This window comes from Trachypithecus francoisi, unplaced genomic scaffold (assembly GCF_009764315.1).
Source record: "Trachypithecus francoisi isolate TF-2019V2 unplaced genomic scaffold, Tfra_2.0 Lachesis_group5, whole genome shotgun sequence".
NCBI classification, from domain to species: Eukaryota; Metazoa; Chordata; class Mammalia; order Primates; family Cercopithecidae; genus Trachypithecus; species Trachypithecus francoisi.
In genome coordinates, this window is record NW_022681470.1 from 142,139,287 (window position 1) to 142,165,962 (window position 26,676).

At 56.2% G+C, this 26,676-nt stretch overlaps 1 protein-coding gene across 7 annotated transcripts; it reads right to left on the reverse strand.

Moving 5' to 3' along the window:
• Positions 1-190: 190 nt before the first annotated feature.
• On the reverse strand, positions 191-26,669 carry PNPLA6 (patatin like phospholipase domain containing 6). Of its 7 annotated transcripts, none has more exons than XM_033199160.1 (36): positions 26,441-26,541; positions 26,236-26,303; positions 25,779-25,931; positions 25,110-25,177; positions 24,667-24,754; positions 24,415-24,497; positions 24,143-24,240; positions 20,643-20,783; positions 20,393-20,552; positions 19,992-20,072; positions 19,651-19,779; positions 19,270-19,350; positions 19,014-19,176; positions 18,471-18,554; positions 17,856-17,965; positions 17,598-17,765; positions 17,442-17,519; positions 12,426-12,631; positions 12,109-12,240; positions 11,898-12,021; positions 11,432-11,545; positions 11,109-11,184; positions 7,925-8,065; positions 7,668-7,731; positions 7,217-7,385; positions 6,868-7,050; positions 6,576-6,694; positions 6,157-6,313; positions 5,352-5,468; positions 5,198-5,267; positions 4,637-4,753; positions 2,780-3,081; positions 1,182-1,298; positions 838-934; positions 632-741; positions 193-469 (listed from the first exon to the last, which is right to left on the reverse strand). In XM_033199160.1, the coding sequence occupies exons 4-36, from the start codon at positions 25,134-25,136 to the stop codon at positions 395-397; spliced, it is 3,981 nt and encodes a 1,326-aa protein (XP_033055051.1). In that variant the 5' UTR covers positions 25,137-25,177; positions 25,779-25,931; positions 26,236-26,303; positions 26,441-26,541; the 3' UTR covers positions 193-394. The 7 variants fall into 7 exon arrangements, with proteins under 7 accessions (XP_033055045.1, XP_033055046.1, XP_033055044.1 ...); XM_033199156.1 differs by having other exon boundaries at positions 7,925-8,068; XM_033199159.1 differs by lacking the exon at positions 26,236-26,303 and having other exon boundaries at positions 7,925-8,068; positions 26,441-26,669.
• Positions 26,670-26,676: the final 7 nt, after the last annotated feature.

Genomic DNA, 26,676 nt, shown 5'->3' on the forward strand with positions numbered 1-26,676 from the left:
GTGGTCTGGAGTCAGCACTGGCTTCTGAGAGCCTGAGAAGGGGCAGAGTGGGGACAAGAACCTAGTGGTGCTCCATGTGGATTCTAGAAAGGCACTTCCTGTGGGGGGCAAGCACCAGGTGGTGTCAGACCCCAGCCCCAGCCATCCTGAGCACAGAAGGTGGCTCCCCAACCTAAAGACGACAGGAGGTCATTTCCAAGAGGTGAGTTTATTGGGGGAGGGGACTGGTCAAGTCGTCAGTGCAACATGGCATCCCCGCTCAGGGCAGGTCGGTCCAGTGTGTGAGCCCCGGGGGTCAAGGCATAGCAGCAGGAGGGGGAGTGAGCTACCCCCACAGGGCCATCCCCAGCCCAGTCCAGGGGCGGGGGGAAGGGGGTGACCCCTGGCGAGGTCCTCAGGCATCTGTGGTTGAGCCAGGCGGCTCCTGGGGCAGACAGTGTCGGTGCCGGAGAATTGACTTCTCCTCCTCCTGCAGGGACAGGTCACACACACGTCACCCAGCACGGGACACTGATACGTCACTGCGCACATGTCAGCCAGCACCCAGGACACAGGATCTCAAATACACCCCTCCAACTGTACTCATGACTCTCTGGGGGATGTGAGGGGACCCTGGGCTACCCACTCTCACCATCTCGGAGGCAGTGCTGGGGCTTGCGCCCTCCGGGGACCCCCCTTCGTCCCTCGAGCAGTCAGGTCCAGCGTCCTCCTCATACTCTGTCAGACAATCTGACTCCTCTCCTGGAATCGGAAAGCAGGGCATGGGTGAGGGGATCAGGGCTGGCCTGTCATCTCCAGCCACTCCCCTCCCTCTTGGGGGTCCCCTGGGCCCCTCACCGTCAGCACAGCCATCGGAGACATAGCTTGTGGGGGGCTCAATCCGGGACACGATCTCTGCCAAGTCGGTGAAGCCAGAGCTTGGGAAGGCAAGCACCTGTGGGGTGACATTGGTGAGGCTCCTGGGGGGGCCCACAGAGTCTTGGGGCCCCTGGGGGCCTAGTGGTGCACTGGGGGCTCAGAGGAGATCCTAGGGTGGGAACTCTCTGAAGTCAGCAGAGGTCTGAGAGCTCAGCAAAACCCAGAGATATATGGGGTCATCTGAGGTTTGGGGGAGACTTTCAGGGGGCTTGGGTTCTGGAATCACTGGAGTCAGAGTGGCCCCGGGGGCATCACAGGCTTACGTCTGCACGGCGGCTCTCATTAAGGTCTGCAGACCGCCGGTCTGTGAGCATTTTCTCAATGACGTTGCCACGGCTCCAGCCTCCAAACACTGCCTTCCCGTACTGGTAGCCCACATCCTGCGGGAAGTGAGGGGCTGGGTCCATGTCTGCAACTCCGTTTTGCTTGTCCCCACTCTGTCTGCCCCTTCTCTGGCCCCTGAAAAGCCTGATGCTCTGGGGGAGTTGGCATTTGAGACTAAACCTATTTCAGAGTCAGCTGCACATAGCACACTCGCCCACACATCCCCTGTCCTGCGCTTGACAGACATTACCAATCAATCTCTCCATGTTCTTTCCCACTCAGCCCCATGCAGGGTGTTGGGTAGCAAATAACACAAACTGGTGATACATGAGCTTATTTTGAAGTCTGCAAACAGGCAGTACATCTGCGGATATTGCCATCTCCCAAGCCCACAGCAAACATCTTGTATTTCTCATGGCGTGGTATCCCAGTGAGCCCACAAGGGACATCACATATTTCTTCTCAGACTCAGGGCTTCTGGGTGGCAGCTATTGATCAATTTTTATTTTTTAAAAATTTTTTTATTATTTTCATCTTTAATTTTTTAAATTAATATTATTTTTTGAGACAGAGTCTCACTCTGTCACCCAGGCTGGAGTGCAGTGGCACAATCTTGGCTCACTGCAACCATTGCCTCCCAGGTTCAAGCGATTTCTCCTGCTGCAGCCTCTCAAGCAGCTGGGACTATAGGTATGCGCCACCATTTTGTATATTTAGTAGAGACGAGGTTTCACCTTGTTGACCAGGCTGGTCTTGAACTCCCAACTTCAAGTGATCTGCCCACCTCGGCCTCCCAAAATGCTGGAATTACATGCATAAGCCACTGTGCCTGGCCCTTTCTTTTTCTTAGAGTTTTGCTCTGTCTCCCAGGCTGGAGTGCAGTGATGCAATCATAGCTCACTGCAGCTTCGAACTCCTGGGCTCAAGTGATCCTCCCACTTTAGCCCCCCGAGTAGCTGGGGTGACAGGCGTGCACATTCAGCTAATTTTTTATTTTTAATCTTTGTAGAGATGGGGTTTTGCTATGTTGCCCAGGTTGGTCTTGAATTCCTGTCTTCAAGCAATCCTCCCACTTCAGCTTCCCAAGGTGCTGGGATTACAGGCATAAGCCACCATGCCTGGCCCCCTGATCAGTTTCAATTGGCTTGGGCTATGGCACATTTTTCAGGGTCAGTGGCACATAACACACACACTGCTACATCCCTCTCCTGGACCTGTGGCAGACATTACTACTTCATCACTATTCTCATTCCCACCAATGCAGAAATGGCATTAGAAATCACTATACAGTGCTTCCGGGGAGGCGGGGGGGCAGTTGGCCTATAAGGAGAAAGTTCATACACAGCACATGCACAGCCACACCCCCACCACATCCCCTGCAGACATCACTAATTGATCACTGATCTGTTTTCCACAGATTCCAGATGGGATTCTTGGATTCCTCCTGGATTCCTCCCCCTCACACTGCTCTGAGCTTTAAGTAGCAAAGCTTTGCTGGACCACCTATGCAGGCGCCATGCCACTCCTGCCCACTCACATAGATCTGGTCGAACTTCCCAAAGTCCATGGTCTTGAAGCAGTCGATGGGCGGGCGCAGGTACTCGCAGTAGGAGCTGGACTTGACAACCTCTAGCTGCCGCACGCAGGACACGTAGGCCAGGCGGGACTGGATTTCAGCCATGTCTGGAACTTTCACCTTGTCCGCCCAGGGATTCAGCCGCTTCCACAGCAGCCACCAGCCAGACAGGCTGTCCCCGTAGGTGCTGAGGTCCGTCTCGTCCTGGCTCCCCACGTCGATGGCGATGACCGTTTTGGCACCCATGCTGCGGGCGATGTCCGCTGTGGGGCCAGAGGGGTCAGCGGGCTGCTCCCCTCAGGGGCCAGGGGCAGAGATGTTCAACGCAGTCCCACAGACACCGTATACAAATGATCATGCAAAAACAAAAAACAAAAACAAAAAAACCCACACATGCAAACAACATGCTGTCATGTACAGGGAATGGAAATGATACAACTGAAGTTGAGGAGGGAGGTCAGGTGTGGGGAGGGAGGTTTTGTTTTATTTTTTGAGAGTCTCGCTCTGTTGCCCAGGCTGGAGTGCAGTGTACGATCTGGGTTCAGTGCAACCTCCACCTCCTGGGTTCAAGCAACTCTCTTGCCTCAGCCTCCTGAGTAGCTGGGATTAGAGGCACACACCACCAAACCTGGCTAATTTTTGTATTTTTAGTAGAAACCGGGTTTTCACCATGTTGGCCAGGCTGGCCTCGAACCCCTGACCTCAAGTGATCCACCCGCCTCAGCCTCCCAAAGTGCTGGGATTACAGGCGTGAGCCACTGTGCCCGGCTCAATAAAGCTTTATTTATACAGTCAAACGGAGGGCAGGATTCAGCCTGTGGGCCATCGTTTGCCCACCCCGTCCTCTAAGATTGTGAGTATGTGTGCAGCTAGTGTACACGTCTATTCGTGTATGCACACTTCTGGGGTGTGAAATTTTAAGTTGTGTACCTGCCCACCTCTCACCTGCACCCATAAAGGTAGCAGGCATGGCTTAACTTGGTCAGAGGTGCCGCATCCTATCTACGTGTGTGCACATCCCTGCATGTTTGAGGGAACGTGAAGGACAAGTGGGACAGACTGGCATACACAGGCAAATGCCCTATTTCACCGATACACGTGTTCATCTGTGCACATGTACCTGTGTGTACACGTGTGTGTGAGCTCTACCTGCCCCCGAAAGCATGTGTGTGTAGCCAGTGTGCACACATATGAATGTTGCATTCCACCTGCATGTCCCCTGATGTGCGTGTGGACATGGGCACCTGTCCCTCTTGTACGTACATCCACTTGTGCTTAACACAGCACGCCAGCAGGTAGATGTAGATTTCTTTTTTTTTCTCTGAGACGCAGTTTCAGTCTTGTCGCCCAGGCCGGAGTGCAATGGCACAACCTCGGCTCACTGCAACCTCCGCCTCCCGGGTTCCAGTGATTCTCCTGCCTCAGCCTCCTGAGTAGCTGGGATTACAGGTGCCCGCCACCATGCCTGGTTAATTTTTTGCATTTTTAGTAGAGACGGGGTTTCACCATGTTGGCCAGGCAGGTCTCAAACTCCTGACCTCAGGTAATCTGCCTGCCTCAGGCCTCCCAAAGTGCTGGGATTCCAGGCTGAGCCACCGCACCCGGCCAGGATGTAGATTTCAATCGCACATGTCGCTGTCCACGGGCACATCCATGTATCATCTTGTGTACATGACTGTATGGGTGCGTGTGTGTGTCTGCACCCCTGCACGGGTGGCTTGGGCATGTGTCCTGTCATTGAGCCTGTCTGTGTGCCCATGCGTGTGTGTGTGGTGCGGGAGATGCTTGCGTGAGCGGGTGGTGCGGGCAGCCACTTGCCTGGCAGGTTGTTGATGTAGCCGCCATCCATGAGTAGGTGCCCGTCCTTGGGGTCGCACAGCGGCGGCAGGTAGCCCGATAGCGTCATGCTGGCGCGCACATACCGCCACAGGGAGCCTGCGCGGTGGGACACACAGACACAGACACGCACAGACACGCTCAGACACTCCGGAGGCCCGGCCAGCCCGGCGGGCTTGCTGACCTGGGACGTTGTTAACGTAGCACCCATCCACCAGCAGGTGCCCGTCCTTGGGGTCGCACAGTGGGGGCAGGTAGGGGCAGTAGGAGGCGCTGGCCCGGATGTAACGCCACACACAGCCTGTGGGGATGGCGTGAGCGGGGTAAGGCGCCCGACGAGTCTCCCTGCTCCCCTCCGCCGAGGACGGACGTACCTGGGGGTCTCCAGGGCATTAGTGGGTGGCGGTTAGTGGTCGGCGATCGGGCCAGGGTGGACGGTCACTCGTGTTAACAACGTCCCAGATGTTCAGCGGCCCTCCCGGAAGCATCCCCCCAACCCCACGTGGTGTCAGCGGTTGCTGCAGGCTGGGCAGGGACACCCACCATCTTTGTGGACTCGCATGGCTGAGGCGGTGATATCTGTGGTCACGTTGAAGTAAGGCAGCCACAGGTCCTGCGGGGACAGGGATCAAGGTGGGGGGGAGCAGGGGACTCCTTCGGGGAGGGGCAGGCAGGGCAGGGGACCGGGCGGGCCTACCTCAATCTGTTTATCCTGGAAGACCCGGTGGACGCTGCGGTTAAAGGCAGACCCAGTGAACATGGAGGTGACTGGGTACGTGAGGTCCAACACAGGTTCCAGCACTGAAGTCATGCTCTAGGGACAAGGGGGCCAGACAGGGTCAAATAGGAGTCACATGGGGTTACAGATAAGGTTCACCAATAGGGGGTGAGCAAGGAGCACTTAGGGGCCAGGTGCAGTGGCTCACGCTGGTAATCCCAGCACTTTGGAGGCCAAGGCGGGCAGATTACTTGAGGCCAGGAGTTCAAAAGCAGCCTAGCCAACATGGTGAAACCCCATCTCTACTAAAATACAAAAATATTTGCCGGGCTGGTGGGGCGTGCCTGTAATCCCAGCTACTCAGGAGGCTGAGGCGGATAAATCACTCCAACCTGGGAGGTGGAGGTTGCAGTGAGCCAAGATCGCGCCACTGCACTCCAGCCTGGGCGACAGAGCGAGACTCAGTCTCAAAAAAAAAAAAAAAAAAAAAAAAAGAGCATTTAGGGATGATGTGGTCACCCAAGGCCATTCACAAGGTGGTCACCAAGGTCCCTGGGTGCTCTAGTTGGGGGTTATGGGTTAGGGTCAGTAAACAGGAGGTCCCAAAGTGGTTACCCAGAGTCCTAGAAGCATATCTATAAAAGTCCGGACAGCTGGGGTTTACATTTTGAATCAGGAAGGGTAACCCTGACCCCAGAGTCTCCCCCATGGGATCAGATTAGGGTGGAGCCACGGGTTTTATGGCACTCCTGGGGTGCCGCAACCCCTCCTCCCAACACCACACCTTGGCCCACTCCCGGGCCCGCTGCTTCGTGCGGCTGGCGCTGCGCTCCTCCGCGTACAGCGCTCCGATGAAAGAGCCAATGGACGTGCCGCCCACTAGGTCCACGGGGACCCCCGCCTCCTCTAATGCCTTTAGCACTCCGATGTGCGAGCAGCCCCTGCCGGGAAAATGGGCCCCAGTGACCCGCTAGGCCCCAGCAGCAGGAACTCCCCTGCCCCCACCTCCTCCCACCTCCCGCACTGCTAAGGAACGAAGGACCCGCCCCTACCCACGGGGTCGCTCACCGGGAGGAAGCTCCACCCTCGGACACCCAGGTCCCGCCTCCAGGAGCAAGCCCCGCCCCACAGTGTCGCCCAGGAAGGAAGCTCCACCCCCGGATATCCAGGCCCCGCCCCCAGATAGCAAGCCCCGCCCCTCACCTGGCCCCGCCCCCGCCCAGCACAAGGGCAATGGTGTTCCCTGTGAGCACCCTCGCCAAGCGGGAGAAGTCGCTGTGCCGGTCCGCACGCCTGGAGAAAACCTTCTCGTAGAGCTCATGCTGGGATGGGGGAGATAGCCGCGACCGAGGAGCATGAGGGCGGGGTCCGGCGGATCCCCCAGGGGCACTCTGACCTTCGAGCCCGTCCTCAACTCTCCCAGGCCCCGCCCCAACCTCCCAAGCCACGCCCAGTAGACACGCCCCTGGAAGGTGGGGGCCGGCCCGCTCCTCACCAGCTTGGCAGGGCTGCGGCGCGAGAACAGGCGGCGCGGACAGCGCAGGTGCAGGTGCCCCGAGCACCAGCTGCGCATGTTGAGCCACTCCACGGTGCGCGTGGGGCCCGCGCCCTCCTCTCGGTGGAGCAGGACGAGCTGCTTAAGGGCGCGCACCGCCGTGTTCTCCAGCATCTGCTCCAGCTGCAGAAGACGGACGGCAGAGGTCACCGGCGGCCCCACCACCTGGCCACACCTGGGTCCCTGATCGCCTACTCCCACGGCGAGGGTGCACGTGGCCTGGTGCAGGCACGGAAGGGCAAGGGACGGGTCCCGAGGTGGGTGAAATCAGGGGACACAGCCTTCCAACCTGGCCGAGGGTGGGCTCCTGGTCCCCCAGGCCCACGATGAGGATGCAGTCGGCCTGTCGCAAGCAGCGCACCGTCCAGGGCGTCAGCGAGGCGTCCGTCTGGTAGAGTACGATACGGTGTGCATCCTCCTGCTGGGCCAGCCACCCTGACAGCCGGAACTCTTGGATGCTAGGGTAGGATGGGGGCAGCGTCATCCTGGGGCTGGCCTGGGTTCAGTGTGCTCCCTGAGACCACAGAGCTCTGTTGCTGGGAGGAACTTAGACACCCAAACCCCCACCATGGAAGTCCGTGCCCTGGTGGGCGGATTCACACCACTGCGAAACTCCCCATTGACCCACGGGTAGGACGCATGCTCCATGGTTGGAAGCTGAGAACTTGAACTCAGGTCTGAAAGAATTTGAGGCTCCAAGCCCACCCATCACCCTACCCACTCCCTTCTGCAACACACACCTATCCAGTGCGGAGGCCCCCAGGCGTGCCCGGATGATGTCACTGTTAAGGAGTAGTGTCGGACCTAGGGGTAGGTGGGGAAGGGAGGCTGGGAACCATGGTCCACAGGGCTGGGGCCTCACTCAGAAAAGAATATCCATTACCCCACCCCTGTGGCCCTGTTCCCCTCCACCCCCCAAATGACCTGCCTGAACATCTTTCACTCACTAATGTCCCACCCACAGCCAGCCCCCACCCATGACCCTCACCCCACTGACCAATGGCCTGCAGGGCGTGCTGCAGCTCCAGCGTGAAGGCCACCATGGGGACCTCAGCACACACGGGCAGGACTGCCACCGTTGCCAGGTTGCTGGCTGGGTTGGTGAGTTCTGAGTGTGGGGGCACACCCAGCCCAGAGCCTGCTGAGAACCCAATGGATGAGATTTGCGGTGCAAACCTGTGTCTGGAGAGATGAACCCTCCTCCTCCTCTTCTTCCTCTTCCTCCTCCTCTTCTTCCTCTTCCTCCTCATCTGAAGTTCCCGCTCCTCTGCTCCCAGACTGCAGCCCCCAGCTGCCTAGTCTTGACTCTACCATACTGAAAACCATGGGTCTGGTCCTGGACCCCCAGCCTCAACTACTATCCCCTTTTGTTAAAACCTGGCCATCCACCCTCCACTTTGGGCCCTGATCACCTCAGTGGGATCCATTACACAACTCTACAACCATTCAGATTCACTGTGCTTGGGAGATCAATTGGCCAGTGTCCCTGCCCCATTCTGGTCTTGGTTCCTCTGTCTAATGGGGGACCTGAACACAAAACGAGGCAGAAATAAAGCTACTTTTAGCCTGGTCAACATGGAGAAACACTGCTCTACTAAAAATACAAAACAATTAGCCGGGCGTGGTGGCATATCCCTGTAATCCCAGCTACTTGGGAGGCTGAGGCAGCAGAATCACTTGAACCCAGGAGGCAGAGGTTGCAGTGAGCCGAGATCATGCCACTGCACTCCAGCCTGGGCTACAGAGCAAAACTCTGTCTTAAAGAAAAAGAAAAGAAAAGACAAAGACAAGAAAAGAAAAGGAAGTAAAGCTACTTTTGACCCATCTGTTGCTTCCCAGCTTCTCCACTAACAGCCTAGACCAAACTGTCAACTCCCATATCTTGCCTAGACTTCTCGTTTTCTCCTTACTGGTGGAATCCTTCTTCCCATGTAACAATCTAAATAAGCTGAAATGCCTGTCCACAGCCCCTAGCCCCTACGTGACTTACCCCCCAACTCCTGCCACCTCTCCCCTTGGTCACTTTCCTCCTCTCAGTGCTTTGAAACCACCAGCCCCCCTGTGCAGCACCCCTGGTTTCTCTTTCATGTCTGGCCCCATCTCATTTGTCGTCTTAGCTCATTGTCTTTAGAAAAGCCTCTTTGTCCCTCCCTCCCTCCCTCCGTCAGCCACACACCATCATAACCTTCTTTTGACCCTCTTTTGTCTTCTAGATATTGTTTTTTTTTTTGAGATGGAGTCTCGATTTGTCGCCCAGGCTGGAGTGCAGTGGCACGATCTTGGCTCACTGCAAGCTCCGCCTCCCGGGTTCACACCATTCTCCTGCCTCAGCCGCCCGTATAGCTGGGACTACAGGTGCCCGCCACCACACCCAGCTAATTCTTTTGTATTTTTTAGTAGAGACGGGGTTTCACTGTGTTAGCCAGGATGGTCTCGATCTCCTGATCTTGTGATCTGCCTGCCTCAACCTCCCAAAGTGCTGGGATTACAGGTGTGAGCCACCGCGCCCAGCTGATATTGTATTCTTTATCTGTAATTTCTTTCCTTCTTTTTCTTTTCTTTCTTTCTTTTTTTTTTTTTGAGATGGAGTTTCGCTCTTGTTGCCCAGGCTGGAGTGCAATGGCACAGGCTCCGCTCACTGCAACCTCCGCATCCCGGGTTCAAGCGATTCTCCTGCCTCAGCCTTCCACCACGCCTGACTAATTTTTGTACTTTTAGTAGAGATGAGTTTCACCATGTTGGCCAGGCTGGTCTCGAACCCCTGACCTCAAGTGATTCACCTGCCTCGGCCTCCCAAAGTGCTGAGATTACAGGCGTGAGCCAGGCCTCTAATTTCTTAAAGATGTCTTTTCTGCCACTACTGCCCTGCCCCCGCCTCGGGGGATCTAGGGGTCAGGGCCCATTGGGTAGAGCCCCTGGAGGGAAAAGGGGTATCTAGGTTGCTGGGCTGGCCCAGAATCTGGCCGCTACAATGTAGAAACTCAGGCCCACATTTCAGCAGGCCTCCAACCCCACTGCACGCCCCATTCTGTTCTAGCTCACTGAAACCACAGGCTGAGACAGGGGCTACATCTCCCAGCATGCTGTAACTTCAGAAGGCAAGGTGCCCAGAGTCCTAAACAACAATCCACAGAATATTTTCCGTCAAGGTATGGGGAGTTTTGTTTGTTTGCTGTTCTATTCTTTCTGAAACAGGCTCTAGCTCTGTCGTCCAGGCTGGAGTACAGTGGCACGATCACAGCTCACTGCAGCCTCAACCTCCGGGCTCAAGCAATCAATTCTCCCGCCTCAGCCTCCCAAGTGGCTGAGACTACAGGCATGTATCACCACGCCCAGCTAACCTTTGAAAAGTTTTGGCGGGGCACGGTGGCTCACACCTGTAATCCTAGCACTATGGGAGGCCGAGGCGGCCAGATCACAAGGTCAGGAGATCCAGACCATCCTGGTTAACACGGTGAAACCCCGTCTCTACTAAAAATGCAAAAATTTAGCTGGGCGTGGCGGCGGGCGCCTGTAGTCCCAGCTACTAGGGAGGCTGAGGCAGGAGAATGGCGTGAACCCTGGAGGCGGAGCTTGCAGTGAGCCGAGATCATGCCACTGCACTCCAGCCTGAGCGACAGAGCGAGACGCCATCTCAAAAAAAGAAAAAGAAAAAGAAAGAAAAAAAAGAAAAGAAATTTCTGTAGAGACGTGGGGTCCTACTGTGTTGCCCAGACTGGTTTCAAACTCAATCTCCTGGGCTCAAGCAAGCCTCCTGCCTCAGCTTCCCAAAATGCTGAGATTACAGGCGTGAGCCATCACACCCGGCCTTGCCATCATATTCTGATCTAGGACTCCCTTTCTCTCTACATCCTCTCTACAGGACTTCCCCAGCAAGCCCTGACTGGCGGGCAGACTCCGCCGCCTAAGACTCCATCCCTGGCACCACTGATTTACTTTCGAGCCCATTAACTAGCACGCCTGGGGTCAAGGACTCTGTTTCCCAGCATGCTCAGGAACACGAACTCCATTCCCCAGCATGCATTGCACCTCGGTCCTACTTTGGGTTTGAAACCCGCAGGGGCATGATTTCTTCGCTGAACTCCATTTTCCAGCATCCCTCAGGAAGAAGGCGTCCCTACCAGCATGCTCTGGACGCGGGACTACATCTCCCAGCACGCTCCGGGGCGGCCGGCTCTCACCTGGGAAGGGTCCTTGCAGCTGCTGCAAATTTCCTAGAATTTTCTGGCTCAGCAGGTGGATAAGACGGGTCACAACCTGGGGGCGTTGGAGGCCGGCATTTCAGTGAGACCCAGGAAGCAGCTGTCCAGGTCCCACCTCCACCTCCTCTGCCGGGGCTCATGGGTCCCCGTTACCTGAGTCCCACGCCCAAGAGCCCCGCCCTCACTCTCTCGCCTTGGCACCTCCCTCGGCCCCCCCCCTCCAGAAGTCCCTCCCACGCGCTAGGCCCAGTCCCCCCGGGGTCCGGCCTCCGTCCCTGTGCCCCGCCCACAACAGGCCGTACCTGCGGGTACCGGCGTTTGATGTGACCCAAGGTGCCCTCGGGAAGCTTGGCCAGCTCCGTGTCTCGCACCGCGTGCACCGTCGTGGCTCGTGGCTGCCGGGTCAGCGCCTCCACCTGGGGGGCCGCGTGCATGATTGAGGCTGCTTGGGTGGGGAATGGGGAGGCCGAAGATGGGTGGAGAGGGGGCTGTATTGCCCCATCTAGGGCTCCCCTGCAATGGGGGTGCAGGGAAGCAAGCCTCGCCCGCTACCCATTAGAGGTCCGAGGAGAGGGAGAGGACAGGGATACACGACAGGCGGAATTCCCTTTTCCGACGAAATGAGGTCTGGGAGGGGAGTGGACCGGGTGACGTCAGAGGTCGGGAGCTGCATTCACCACTCCCTGGATTACCAGGGATGATGTGTGTGCGTTGTGTGGGGATTGGCCTGGAAAAGGCCAGAGGTCAGTGGGTGGGGGCCGCACTCACCACGCCGATGAGGTCGCCGCGGCCGTACTCGCCCACCAGCTCCTTCTTGCCACTGCCTCGCTGGATCACGCTACGCAGCCGCCCATTGAGCACGATGTAAGTGCAGTCGGAGCGGTCGCCCTGCCTGAGTAGGACTGGAGGTCAGCAAGGTCTGACCACCCCCAAGTCCCCACCCCTAGGCCGGGCCTGAGCAGCGTGATGGGAGCTGCACCTGTACAGCGCGCGTCCCGCCTCCACTGCCGTCCAGTCGATGGCGAAGTCCATCTGGCGCACGAAGGGCGACATCCTGGCTGCCACCGTGTGCGCCGCGCTCAGTACCACACTGGGCTGTGCGCGCATGATCCTGCAGGGATAGACTTGGGATGATAGAGGAAGGCCTCAAAATTGCCCTACACCGGCGCTGGGAGGCCAGATCTGGGGGCTCCCTTCTGCTCTTCCAGGAGTAAGGTTGAGGGATGGGGTTCTGGCCACTCTCATGGGTTGGGGTCCTCCGAGTGCCACCCCCACTCCAACCTCGGGCCGTCATACTCATAGAAGTCGGACTTGGAGATCCGCAGGAAGGTGCAGTCGCGCTGGGCTCGCAGCGTGAAGATGAGAGGTTCGCCAGTGAGCACAGCCAGCTGCCCCACCAGCTCCCCGGGCTGCGCTACAAACAGGCACACGTCCTCCGCCTTGTCGATCATGCGCTGGTACACGTGCAGGCAGCCCCAGAGCACGAAGTGCAGGCTCACGTCCTGTGCGGGCGGGGGATATGATGAACACAGAACCCGCACAGCGCGGACCCCAGCTCAGGTCAACGTGCTCCACAGCAAAAAATTAAAGAAGGAAGGAAGGGTTAAGAAAAATATGAAAGCGCAGGACGCGGTGGCTCACGACTATAATCCCAGTGCTTTGGGAGGCCAAGGCAGGGGGATCATTTGAGGCCAGGAATTCGAGACCAGCCTGGCCAACGTGGCGAAACCCGTCTCCACTAAAATAAAAAAATTAGGTGGGTGTCGTAGCACATGTCTGTAATTCCAGCTACTCAGGAAGCTGCGGCAAGAGAATTGCCTGAACCTGGAAGGCGGAGGTTGCAGTGAGCTGAGATCATGTCACTGCACTCCAGCCTGGGCAACAGAGTGAGACACTGCCTTTAAAAAAAAAAAAGAAGAAGAAGAAGGCCGGGCCGGGTTGCTGACGCCTGTAATCCCAACACTTTGGGAGGCCCAGGCGGGTGGATCACGAGGTCAGGAGGATTGCTTGAGCCCAGATGTTTGAGGTTGCAGTGAGCTATGATAGAAGCCTGGGCTACAGTGCAAGACCCCTTCTCTAAAATAAGTTAAAGGCCAGGTGCAGTGGCTTACGCCTGCAATCCCAGCACTTTGGGAGGCCAAGGCAGAAGGACTGCTTGATAGTTTGAGCCCAGAAGTTGGAGACCAGCCTGGGCAACATAGCGAGACCCCCATCTCTAAAAAAAAAAAGAGTAAAATGGGCAAAAGATCTGAATAGATACTTCTCCAAAGAAGATATACAAATGGCCACTAGGCGCATAAAAAGCTGTTCAACATCAAGTCATTAGAGAAATGCAAAGCAAAACCACAATTACACTTCACACCCACAAAGACGGCTGGAATTACAACGTGTTAGAGAGAATGTAGGACTGGAATTCACATACGCTGCCAGTGGAAATGTAAAATGGTGCCGCTGCTTTGGAGAACAGTCTAGCAAAGAAACAAACAAACAAAATAACAGCGCTTAAAAAAATTAAAAATAGAGGCTGGCCGTGGTGCCTCATGTCTGTAATCCCAGCACTTTGGGAAGCTGAGGCGGACGGATCACTTGAGGTCAGGAGTTCAAGACCAGCCTGACCAATATGGTGAAACCGTTTCTCTACTAAAAATACAAAAATTAGCTAGGCATGGCGGCATGTGCCTGTAATCCCAGCTACTCAGGAGGCTGAGACAGGAGAATTGCTTGAATCTAGGAGGCAGAGGTTGCAGTGAGCCAAGATTGCACCACTGCACTCCAGCCTGGGCGACATAGCGAGACGCCCTCTAAAAAAAAAAAAAAATAGAGTTGGCTTATAACCCAGCAGTTCAACTCCTAGGTATATACCCAAGAGAAATGAAAACATATGTCCAAGCACTTTGGGAGGCCAAGGTGGGAGGCTCACTTGGGCCCAGGAGTTTGAGACCAGCCTGGGAAACATAGTGAGACCCCACCTTTAAAAAAATAAATAAAACATATGTCTACACAGAAACCCTTACATAAGACTAGGTGCGGTGACTCACGCCTGTAATTCTGGCACTTTAGGAGGCCGAGGCGGGTGGATCACCTGAGGTCAGGAGTTCGAGACCATCCTGGCCAACATGGCGAAACCCTGTCTCTACTAAAAATACAAAAATTAGGTGGGCATGGCCGGGTGCGGTGGCTCATGCCTGCCTCAGCTTCCTGTGTAGCTGGGACCACAGGCATGCGGCACCACGCCTGGCTAACTTTGTTTGTTTTTTGTAGAGACTGGGTTTTGCCGTGTTGCCCAGGCTGGTCTTGAACTCCCGGACTCAAGAGATCCTCCCGCCTTGGCTTTCCAAAGTGCTGGGATTACAGGCGTGAGCCACTGCGCCCAGTCTAAAGTATATACTTTAAATGGGTAAACTGTATAATACATGAATTATAGCTCAATAAAACCATTACACCCCCCAAAAAAATATTGTTCCACTTGAGGTTCACCAACTCCCTTTTTTATTTCTTAGAGATCAACCTATTTCTTCCCACCACACAACATTTGCACAAGCTCTTCCTTCTGCCTAGAATGACCTTTCCAACAACTGTATCCAGTTTGTTCCTCCCGCTCCTTCCTTCTTAGGTCATGGCCTTAGAGGTGCCACCCTATCTAAGCCAGACTTTGTAGTGCCAAGATCATCTCCTTTGTAGCACTATGCACTTATGATTTTATAAGAATTTGTGTAATCCTTTGAGTCATGTCTCTCAGAATACTGTGGGCTGCCCAAGGGCAGGGACCACTTAAGGGCTTTCCCTGCCCACATTTTTTTTTTTTTTTTTTTTTTTTGAGACAGGGTCTCACTCATTGCCCAGGCTGAAGTCCTGGGGTGCAATCTCAGCTCACTGCAACCTGTCTCCTGGGTTCAAGGGATTCTCCTGCCTCAGCCTCTTGAGTAGCTGGGACTACAGGCGTCTGCCACCACGCCTGGCTAATTTTTGTATTTTTAGTAGAGATGGGGTTTTACCATGTTGGCCAGGATGGTCTCGAACTCCTGACCTCAAGCGATCCGCTCACGTCGGCCTCCCAAGGTACTGGGATTACAGACGTGAGCCACCATGCCCAGGCCTTTTCCTGCCTCTTGTCCAGCTGGCAGCACACGGTTTGGGATGGGGCAAATGCTGGGTAAACACATGTTTCTTTCTTCTTTGGGTAGCCTGACCAGCTAGACACCTTCCTGTTCCACCCCTTTATAAATAAGGAACTGAAACTGCCCAGAAATGGAGAGATTCCTTCTTTATCCACCACACCAACTTGTCTGGCACCCAGTGAAGCTCCACCTGCCAAAACACTGCAGGGACCCCTGGGTGAGGCACAGTCCCAGGAGATACAAACACATGCTGGAACCTTCTAAGACAGAATTTCCAGACTGTGGCCAGGCGTGGTGGCTCATGCCTGTAATCCCAGCACTTTGGGAGGGTGAGGCGAGTGGATCACTTGAGGCCAGGAGTTTGAGACCAGCCTGGCCAGCATGGTGAAGCCCTGTCTCTACTGAAACTACAAAAATTAGCCAGGTGTGGTGGCACGTGCCTGTAGTCCCAGCTTCTAGGGAGGCTGAGGTGGGAGAATCGCTTGAATCCGGGAGACGGAGGTTGCAGTGAGCCAAGATCATACCACTGCGCTCCAGCCTGGGCAACAGAGCAAGACTTGGTCTCAAAAAAAAAAAAAAAGTTTCAAGGAGAAGCACAGGAAAGCAGGGGTCCCTAACAAAAGTCCTGCCAACCCAGAGAAGCTCTGAGGGGCTGCAGACCAGCCTGGTACACTGACAGGCCAGGGCTGGGTTGTGGCCACCAGTCTCCCAGATAAGCAGGGCCCAGGGGCCCCCAAAGAAGCCACAAGGTAACCTTACTTCCTCAGCTGTACTAAGAACAGCTCGCAAAAGCCTCGACTTCCTCTCCAGAAAAGAGCCCATCCCTGCCATGGGTGGTTCAAGGGGACAGCAGAGTCACTGGGTCAAGTGACACAGCAACATCCTAGCTGGCTAACAGTAGGATCATAGCTCCCACCCCACCCCAACCTTGCCCCAGGCTTCTCTCCCCCGAGCCTGGGGCAGTGCTGGGGTCCCAGTGGCTGTACAGCTCACTGTCACCGCAGGCCCTCCTCACAGTAAGCTGCTGCTAAACCCCCTCCCTGGCCACCTGTTACTCTTACAAACCTCACACTGTGGATAATAGACTGGATGGTTCCAGCCTGTTGCTCTGTACATTTGAGCATCCCTGGTCTCTACCCACCAGGTGTCAGAAACAGTACCCGGTGAAATCCTAACAATCAAAAATGTCGCAGTAGGCCGGGCATGGCAGCTCATGCCCGGATTACAAATCCCAGCTCTGGTAGGCCGAGGCAGGCGGATCACCTGAGGTCAGGAGTTTGAGACCAGCCTGGCCAACATGGCGAAACCCCATCTCTACTAAAAATACAAAAATTAGCCAGGCATGGTGGCACAGCCCTGTATTCCCAGCTATTTGGGAGGCTGAGGCAGGAGAATTGCTTGAACCAGGAGGTGGAGGTTGCAGTGAACTGAGATTACACCACTGCACCCCAGCCTGGGCGACAAGAGCAAGACTCTGTCTCAAAAAAAAAAAGGCTCATTGGGGTTCTGCAAACTGGGCATCTCTTCTTTATTACCCCATTCCATTGATGAGGAAGCAGAGAACCTTCTAGATCATCTGCCACACTCTAGGGGCAGAGTGTGGGTTTCAACTTTCCTCTTCTTCTTCCTCCTCCTCCTCCTACCCTGGGACTTCTTGACTTTCAGCTGGTAGTCGGGTCACTAACCCTTGACGGGCCTCAGTTTCCCCATATGAACAGTGGACAGAATAGTGGGATATATTTTCCTACACATCCTGGGTGCTGCCACAAGGGCCTGAAGCCCCGCCCCCAGTACAGGGCCAGATGGCAATTTGTAGCCATTTATCGGGCCCCTATCCTGGCAGCGGTCAGCGTGAGAAGCAGACACGTTAGCAAATACTGCAGGATCAGAAGTTCAGAAAACAGAATTACAGGAAGAGCCAGGACAGGCAGGAGAGATCTCGGAGTTGGGGTCCTAGGGCAAAAGGTTCAGGGGGTCACAAGTGAAGAGTTGACGGGTCCAGAGGACATGGGGTGGGGCTGGGGGTGGGGGTCACAGGATCCAAGGGTTAGAGGTTGGAAATGATAGGATGAGAGAGGTCTGCTACTATGGGAGAAGGTGCTGGTCTTACAGTCAAAGGGCAGCGATCAGAGGTCACAGAAGTCAGAGGGAATGATCTCAGGTGGCATGGTTACAGGTCAGGGGTCAGCCTTACCTGGTCTCCCTGGCGGGCAATGATGGTGCCGGCTTTAGCGTGGTGCAGCAAGACTCGGCTGTTCAGGAGGGAGGGGTCCTGGGGAGGTAGGGGGGTTGAGATGGGGGCAGCCAGATCTCCCTCGCGCCCTGGGCCCAGCTCCCCTTGGCCGCCCACCTCAATCCGCATCAGCTTGGCCAGCTCCCGCTTTGCTGCCTCGAAGATGCTGCTGGTCTGGCGACCCTGGTAGGGCCCGAAGGGGCAGCCGCCGGTGGCCGACTCATCCTCACAGTAGCTGTATTCGCAGGCGCCCGCTGGCTGCTCACGGGGCTCCTGAGTGGGGGTCTGAGTGGGGCAGGCTTGTGACCTCCTGATGCTCCCTCCCAGCCACCTTCCCCAGCGGGCTCCACCACCTGCCAGGGTCCCAGGCCTTACCCGAGCAGGGGTTGCCTGGGACCCCCCGGAGGCCTCTTCCTGCAGGGACACGGAGATCCGGCCACGCTCATAGGCCATGTCGAAGTCGGAGCGGGGGCCACCCTGCAAGCCTGCAGGTGAGCAGGGGGGCAGGGGGGCAACAAAAGCCATAAAGATGAGAGTAAGATTTTTAAAAAATGAGCCGGATATGGTGGTATAGGCCTGTAGTTCTAGCGCTTTGGGAGGCTGGGGCTGGAGGATCACTTGAGCACAGGAGTTCGAGGCTGCAGTGAGCTATGACAGCACCATTGCACTCCAGGCTGGGAGAGAGGTCTCAAAAGAAAAGAAAAGATGAGAGTAACCACAGTTGCAGTCTGAGACTAATGGATACCAAAGTGCCATGGGCCACTGCTGTAGCAGACATGACCAATCAATGTCTGCACTCTCCCTCTGAATCCTTCTAAACACAGGTGGGAGAAGCACTATCTCAATGAATACCTACAAAAAAGTGCCCGGGGAAGTGCTGGCAGTATTCCCATTTCGCAGATAAAGAAAAAAGTCAAGATGGGCAGACGGTGGACCTGGATTCAAATCTGGAAGCCCCATGGCCCTCCCCCCAGACCCAGTGCTCCAAACCTGAGATGTCCCCTGGCATGGAGACGCAGCGGCTCAGCAGAGGGGCCGAGGTGGTTTCCAGGGATGTTGGCTTCACGGGGTCCCCTGGGGGAGACACATGTTCAGGCTCCTGCTCGTCAGAGCCACTAGGCAGATTAGCAGGTTGGGAGATAAAGAGACGCTGGGGATGGATGAACTAGTTAAAGCAATTCCAACGGGTCCTTGGGGATGAGGCCAGAGCTTTCTGGGTACCAGTCAGGAGTCAGACATGGGTACCCAGCTATGGGGTCCCTGTGGGGCTAGACAGGGTCAGGCTCTTTGTGGAAAAGAAAAAGGGTGGCCGGGCGCAGTGGCTCAAGCCTGTAATCCCAGCACTTTGGGAGGCCGAGACAGGCGGATCACGAGGTCAGGAGATCGAGACCATCCTGGCTAACACGGTGAAACCCTGTCTCTACTAAAAAAAAAAAAAAAATACAAAAAAAAAAAAAGAAAAAGGGTCTGGGGGCTGAGACGGGGTCCTGGGAGATTGGGCAAGGCTGGGTCCCACCTCGGGTCCCTGGGTACCTGTAGGTCCAGGCAGCGGGGCCCCAGTGGGGTCAGGTGGCCGACCTGGGGTCTCCCTGGGCTCGTCTGTAGCTGAGGTGCTGACCATCCTCTTGGAGCCCCGCACAGGGCTGGTGCGAGCTGGGAGGCCAGGGCTGGGGAACAGACGCAGCGGCTGGATCTCCTGGAGGCAGAGAACAGCTTGTGGCCTGTCCTGGGAGTTCCATATTGATCCCGCCCCCATCCCCCTAGTGCTTGCTCCCCGCCACCCACTCACGTGGCTGAAGAGCTCATTGGTCAGACCCAGGTAGTTGTGCAGTGCCAGGAAGGTGACTCGCTGCAGCCGCACCATGATGATCTGTAGGGCTCAAGGGGCGTGGCCATAAGATGGGGCGGGGTCAGGGGCAGGGCCAGATAGTGGGCAGGACTAGTTCGCAGCATAAGGTCAGGGGCGGGAACCATGGAGAGACCCACAGTCTGGAGAAATGGGGCGAGGCAGCTAAGGGAGGAGTCCGCGGCTGCGGACATCTGGCTGCTCCAGGCCGATAACCACAGCTCCAGCGCCTGCTGGCTGCTGGGCCTCTGCCCTTGGAGCCTGCAATGGGTGGGGGCCAGGGTGGGGTCCCTGGGGGGTGACGGGAGGCAAAGGCCCGCTGACCTGCACCACCCGCACCAAGCTCTCCGGGTACTTGGTGAAGACGGCGGAGAACGCTTCCACTGGCAGGCGCAGCACTGTGGAATCCCGGGCCGCCCGGGCAGACACGGTCCGCTGGGGATGCTGGTGACCCTGGGGGAGGGGAGAGCGTGAAGAGAGACAAGGGCAGGGGCTGTGATTCCCCCTCGCTAGTCCCCCAATCCTTCCTGGCGCCAGTCCCAGGAGGAGCCATCGGCAGCATCAGGGATGAATCAGAGATTGGGGACCCGGTGATTTCCTTCAACCTAGTCTCTTGGGTGGGTCCTCGCACCCCAGCCCCCCTGCCCCAGGGACTGGTCACTCACGGTGATGACATCCAGTATGCTGAGAAGGCTGTTGACGCTGTCCCCGGGAACCACTTCCTTCACCACACACTCCTTCCCGTCCTGAGACACAGGGGACCAGGGATCCTTGGTGGCCTCGCCCTGGTGACTGGCATGTCACCCCCTCATCCATCCCAATGATTGCTGACACCCCTCATCCCTTCTCAGGGGAACCTGCCAAGCCTTCCAACCAGCAGGCATCCCCCGTCGTTCAATACCTGTAACTACTGAGCAACCATGCAGACCACCCCAAATGTCCTTGGTCACCCCCGTTCCCCTGACTCCCGAGGACACATCTCCAAAGACCAGCCCTGCAGACCAATGACTGCTGACCATCCCCACCACCCATCCTCCTGCAGCAGCCCCTGGGGAGGCCCACTCACAGGCCCCGGCAGACAGAGCTCCAGCAGCCCGTCCTGCACCACGTAGATGCTGGCATCTGGCTGGCCCGGCCTGAAGACGTAGTCACCCTGGCCCAGCCGCTGGAAGACCATGTGGCGGCAGAGCTCCAGGAAGAGTGGCTTCTCAAAGTGGCCCAGCACCCTGTTGGACAGGCAGTGGGGGACAGAGGCTGGAGGTCAGGGCGGCCCCACATCTGTAGTCCTCCACCCCCACCTGCACCCCAATACTGACCGGACGTTCTTGAGCATATAAAGCACCTCCGAGGGCAGATGGGAGTTAGCCAGGTCGCCCTCGGTCAGGTCAGCTTCCAGCACTGCAGGAGGGGGCTCCTTCCGCTGCAGCGTGGGGGTCTCTTTCTGGATGCGCAGAATCCTGGTGGGAGGGGAGGGGTGCCGGGGGGTGAGGGGGACAGGGAGAAAGCTCAGGCAAACCTGAGACCCCCACATACCCCTTTCCCCAGGGCTCACGTACAGCAATCTCTGGCCCGCTGGCGAAATCAGGCCAGCCACCATTTTTTTTTTTTTTTTGAGACGGAGTCTTGCTCTGTCTCCCAGGCTGGAGTACAGTGATGTGGTCTCCGCTCACTGCAAGCTCCGCCTCCTGGGCTCATACCATTCTTCTGCCTCAGCCTTCCGATTAGCTAGGACTACAGGCGCCTGCCACCACACCCGGCTAACTTTTTTTTGTATTTTTAGTAGACATGGGGTTTCATTGTGTTAGCCAGGATGGTCTCGATCTCCTGACCTCATGATCTGCCCGCCTTGGCTTCCCAAAGTGCTGGGATTACAGGTGTGAACCATTGCGCCCGGCCTTTTTTTTTTTTTGAGACAGAGTCTCGCTCTTTCACCCAGGCTGTAGTGCAGTGTGCAGTGGCAAAATCTCAGCCCACTGCAATCTCCACCTCCCAGGCTGAAGCGATTCTCCTGCCTCAGCCTCCCAAGTAGTTGGGACTACAGGTGGGTGCCACCACGCCTGGCTAATTTTTTGTATTTTCAGTAGAGATGGGGTTTCCTCATGTTGGCCAGGCTGGTCTCAAACTCCTGAACTCAAGTGATTCTCCTGCCTCAGCCTCCCAAAGTGCTAGGATTACAGGCGTAAGCCACTGCACCGGTCTGGCCACACTTATTTTTGTAAATAAAGTTTTATTGGTACAAAGCCACATTCATGTATTTGCATATCATTATGGCTGCTCACGTGCAGCAGAGTCAAAGAGTTGCAATGGGGCCATATGTGGCCAGCAAAGCCTGAAACGTTTACTATCTGGCCCTTTATGGAAAAACTCTATGACCCCAGACCTAAAGTTCTCTGAGATGGCCCCTCCACTAGGCATAGGCCCTGAGCTGAACCCTTTAGGGAGGCAGACCCCGACATAGCTTCCAAGATAAGGGTAAGCCCGGAAATGATACGTATGTTTGTTGTGGGCGTCCTGAAATGTTCCTTCTAGTAGTCACAGAGTAGACTGCTGAGATATTGCCCTTAATGTGAGTATGCCTTTGACATGGCTTCCAATATATGAGAAGACCGAAGATACAGCCCCTCTGCTCAACGTAAACATTCCTGAGATAGACCTTCCTCCCAGTCTGAGAGAATCTTGAGACAGCCCCTCTAATGACCACAGAGGTCCCTGAAGTAGCCCTCATTATAAATGGAGAATCCAGAGATAGCCCCTCTGCTAATTGTGGACCTGGACGAGCCCTTCCCCACAAGTCACAGTGATTGCTGAGACAAGACTCTCCACTGGCAAAAGGTCCCTGAGATAGACCTTGGAGGATGGGACCCTAGGTTAAACTCAATGAAATCAAGGAATTCAGTTATTATTCCTTTTTTGGCTGGGTGTGGTGGCTCATGCCTGTAATACCAGCACTTTGGGAGGCCAAGGTGGGAGGATTGCTTGAGGCCAGGAGTTCAAGACCAGCCTAGGCAACACAGCGAGACCCCCATCTCTACAAAAAATTTAGAAATTAGCCAGGCATGGTGGTGCATGCCTGAGGTCTCAGTTACTTAAGAGGCTGAGGCAGGAGAGATCTCTTGATCCCAGGAGGTCAAGGCTGCAGTGTGCTGTGACTGTGCCACTGCACTCTAGCCTGAACAACAGAGTGTGATCCTGTCTCCAAAATAATAATAATAATAATAATAATTAGTTATTATTCCTTTTCTGATCAGGGATACCTTGAGCTAACTCTTGCCTAGATCACAGAAAGCTGAGATAGCCCTCTGACAATCATGAAGACATCGGGGGTAGTCCCTTAAGAGTATGCAGATACTAGAGACAGCTCCTGTGATGTGGAGAAACCTGAGATATGGACCCTAAACTGATCACAGGGAACTTCGAGATAGCCCTTCTACTCAACTCATAGAAAGCCCTGCCATTGGCCAGGTGCGGTAGTTCATGCCTGTAATCCCGGCACTTTGGAAAGCTGAGGCAGCTGGATCACAAGGTCAAGAGATCGAGACCATCCTGGCCAACATAGTGAAACCCCACCTCTACTAAAAATGCAAAAATTAGCTGGGCATGGTGGCGTGCACCTGTAGTCCCAGCTACGCTGGAGGCTGAGGCAGGAGAATCTTTTGAACCTGGGAGGCAGAGGTTGCAGTGAGCCGAGATCGCGCCACTGTACCCTAGCCTCCGTCTCAAAAAAAAAAAGAAAAGAAAGAAAGGCCTGTCGTTGCAGGACTATTGATCATAGAGAGCCCTGGTGTGAAGAAACCATTGAGGCAGACCTCCAGGTAGACTCCATGACGTAAGGGGATCCCAGAGCCAGCACTCAACTTGCAAAGAGAGTTGGAGAGCCTTTCTCACAGACCCTGAGATAGCTCCTTGCTGCCAGCAGGGATCTCTGATGCATCCTTCCTATATTTCTAGTGCAAGAAAATTCCTAAGAGCCCCTAGGGAATAGAAACTCCTGAGACAGCCTCCTTAGTGTGGGAAGCACTCCAAGGTCCATAACACAGGACTGATGCCTTCTGATGCAGAGAGATGCCTGAGATAACCCCTGGAGAAGAGAGGCTGGAGGCTGCAGATAGCCCCTTTAGGAGATCATAGAAACACAGTTACCTAGTGAAGTACCCTCGAAGAAAACCACTCGTGTGAGGAGACTCATGAAATAACCTACGTGGAGACCCCTGATGTAGACTCCCCCACTAAATATATAGCAAGACCTCTGAGATACTGACTTGGAAACAAATAGCTCAGATACCCCAGTTGAAGGAGAACATCACTGAGGTAGCCCTCAGGAAAGAGAGACCCTAGAGAGAGCATGTCTGGTGTGGAAGAGCTCTGAGATAGCCCCTCAGAGCAGAGTCCAGAGATGTCCCTCTGAAACAGGAAGACATTCTTTTTTTTTTTTTTTTTTAAGACAGAGTCTCACTCTATTGCCCAGGCTGGAGTGCAGTGGCATGATCTCAGCTCACTGCAACCTCTACCTCCCAGGTTCAAGTGATTCTGTCTCAGCCTTCTGAGTAGCTGGGATTACAGGCCCATGCCACCACGCCCAACTAATTTTTGTATTTTTAGTAGAGATGAGGTTTCGCCATGTTGGCCAGGCTGGCCTCAAACTCCTGACCTCAGGTCATCTGCCCACCTCAGCCTCCCAAAGTGCTGGGAATTACAGGCATGAGCCACAGCACCCAGCCAATATGGGAAGACCTCCACAACACTTTGGTGTGGGTTGATTACTCAAAAGGCCCCTGACATAACCCCTAATACCAGGTCACACCCAGCACAGCCTTACTTCTTGGCAATGTTGAGCATCTTCAGTTTCTTCTTCATGCGTGGCCGGGAAGTGGCGGAGACAGAGGTATCCACGAGGGAGGACGTGGATTGTGACACCTGGAAGAATGAAGGCGAGATGGGTCAATTGCTAATTCAGACCCTGGGGGAGAGGCAGACGGATCCAGGGGGTCTCCATCAAGGAAGGAGCGGTGGCGGAGCCTAAGACGGGTAAATAGGGAAGGGGCGCGGCCTCTGTGTGGTCGGGGCTGACCCCAGGGGTCACGGACTCACCTTCCGCATAATCTTCCGGCCATAGAACAGCACTTTGTCCCTCTTCCGGAACCGATACCGGGGGCCATCCGGGGCTGGGGTTTCTAGGGATAGGTGGGGACGGGGCACTCCGAGCTCTGTGCAGACTCCACCCTGCTAGAGCTGGGGTAACGCGAACAGACGCCAGCAAATCCCCATCTCTGCCGCCTCGGGACCCGGGCATTTGGGCCCCCCACCACACAGCCTCCCAAGAGGGGCCCCTCAGGTGCTCACTTGGCACACGCAGCCTCCGCACCACCAGGAGGATGAGCACGGCCGTGACCACCACCGCCACTCCGGCCCCGATCATCACGCCCAGCACCTGAGGGACGAACGGCACTGGCTGCGCACCGCAAATCCGTCCCGTCGAGACTTCCCCGGGCTCCGGGACGTCCTGGAACCCATCCCTCTCCGCCACCTTCGCCCCCGAGGAGTTAGTAGCCAGCCCGTGACTCGATGTCCCCATCTGCAGAATGGGCCAGTGCTGCTCCCTCCCCGGGGGCGCGACTCTTCCCTGAGGCCCGGCGGCCCGCACTGCATGCCGGGAAACGTAGTTCCGCCCAAGTGGACGCAGCGTGTTCTCGCCAGACCACGTAATGCGCACTGAGCACGCCGGGAGTTGTAGTCCCCATGGCGCCCCACGCTAGCGCCTACCCGGTCCCCGCCCCACCCCTTACCATTCCAGTTTGCAGCGGAGCCTCCATGGTTGATTCCAGCTGGACGGCCGATCTGGTAGTCCGGAGTCCTGGGAAATCAAGGAGTCGAAGGAACCCGTGCAAGTCGTCAATCTGGGCCCGCCCCTCCCCTGCCTCAAGCCCTGCCCCCAGCTTAAGCCCCGACCTGGGTAGAGGGGGGTGAAGCGTCTCCACCTGCCAGGGGCGCGGCTAGAGGGGCGCTGCGGGACTAAGGAATGGAGCAAACGGACCTCCTGGCCCAGGCCAGGAGGTGAGGCGAGGCCCCGGCTCCCTTCGCCTACGCGTAGGGCCTACCAGACGCTCCTCCCGTCCAACCCCACCCCGGGGCCAAAGGCTGACCTGGCACCGACTGTCAGCAGCCTGAAGGCAGGTCCCCGGAGGGCACGGTCCCCTGCACCTGGTGACTTCCTCCCGGGTCACCGCCCTCTGCGGGACTGATCAAGCCTGACCACCCGATCCCCCAGGCCGCACCCCCTACTCCGTCGAACACTGAATGCCCCACCCCAGGAAAACTGGGGCCCGCAAGCCGTGGGGTCCGGGGGTGGGGACCTAGATACCCGGCTCCCGACCCAAGCCTGTCCCCAGGAAGACCCAGGAGCTGGGAGGCACGGGAATACTGTCGGGGCATCCGCAAAGGCGTCTGATACCCACGTTTCAGAAGAGTCCTGGGATGCTTGGTGTTGTGTGGGCTTGCAAGGCGCTGCTGGTTTTTGCCAGGGATTTACTATCACGTAGTAGTGAAGTTATGGGGGCTCTGTGGCACGGAGCATCACTGGGACTCCGGGACCGATGGTGGCGCCATTGCTGGGAGGCGTAACCAGAGACGCTGGAATTAGTGGGTGGGGATGGGGGGTCACTGGAAAGTTACTGAGAGATTCTGAGGATTACAGTACTACTGCTGGGAAAACCAGGAGGTGGGTGGGCACATTCCTGGGGTGCTTATGAGAACGGGCCTGGGGAGGGCGTCCGGGCTCCTTGGAAGATACTGAGAGATGCTGGAACGTTACTGGGATTTTTCTGGGAAGCTGAAAATGTTTCTGACACCGCTAGAGTATTAATGGAAATCGGGGGCCGGGGGGTAGGAATCTCGGAGCCTGCGAGTCGTTACTTGGCAAATTCCTGGGTGGCCTGTCCTCTTTCACCCCCGGGCACACCTGGCTACCGGTGCAGAAACACCTGCCGGGACGTGGGGGGATGGGAACATCAGAAAGTCTAGAGTTAACAGAAATCGGAGGACAGATGTGGAAAAGCGGAGGCTCGCCAATGACCCTCGAAGGGACACCCCTGCGAGGCCAACGGAAACCCGGACTCACCCAGGGGCGGCAGTCGGGGTCCACTCCGCGCCAACATCGCTAGCGTTCCGCCCGGCTCCGCAGGCGCGGTCCCTTTAAATTATTCACTACAAGACGCACAGCAGTCCCGCCCAGTCCTCCCCCTCCCCACCCGCGCCACACTTGGAAGGCCGACTGAGGCCGCCATGCTGAGTGCGGCCGCTCCTTAAAGGGCCTCACACCGCTTAACGCAAGGACTGCTCCTCCCGCTAAAAATG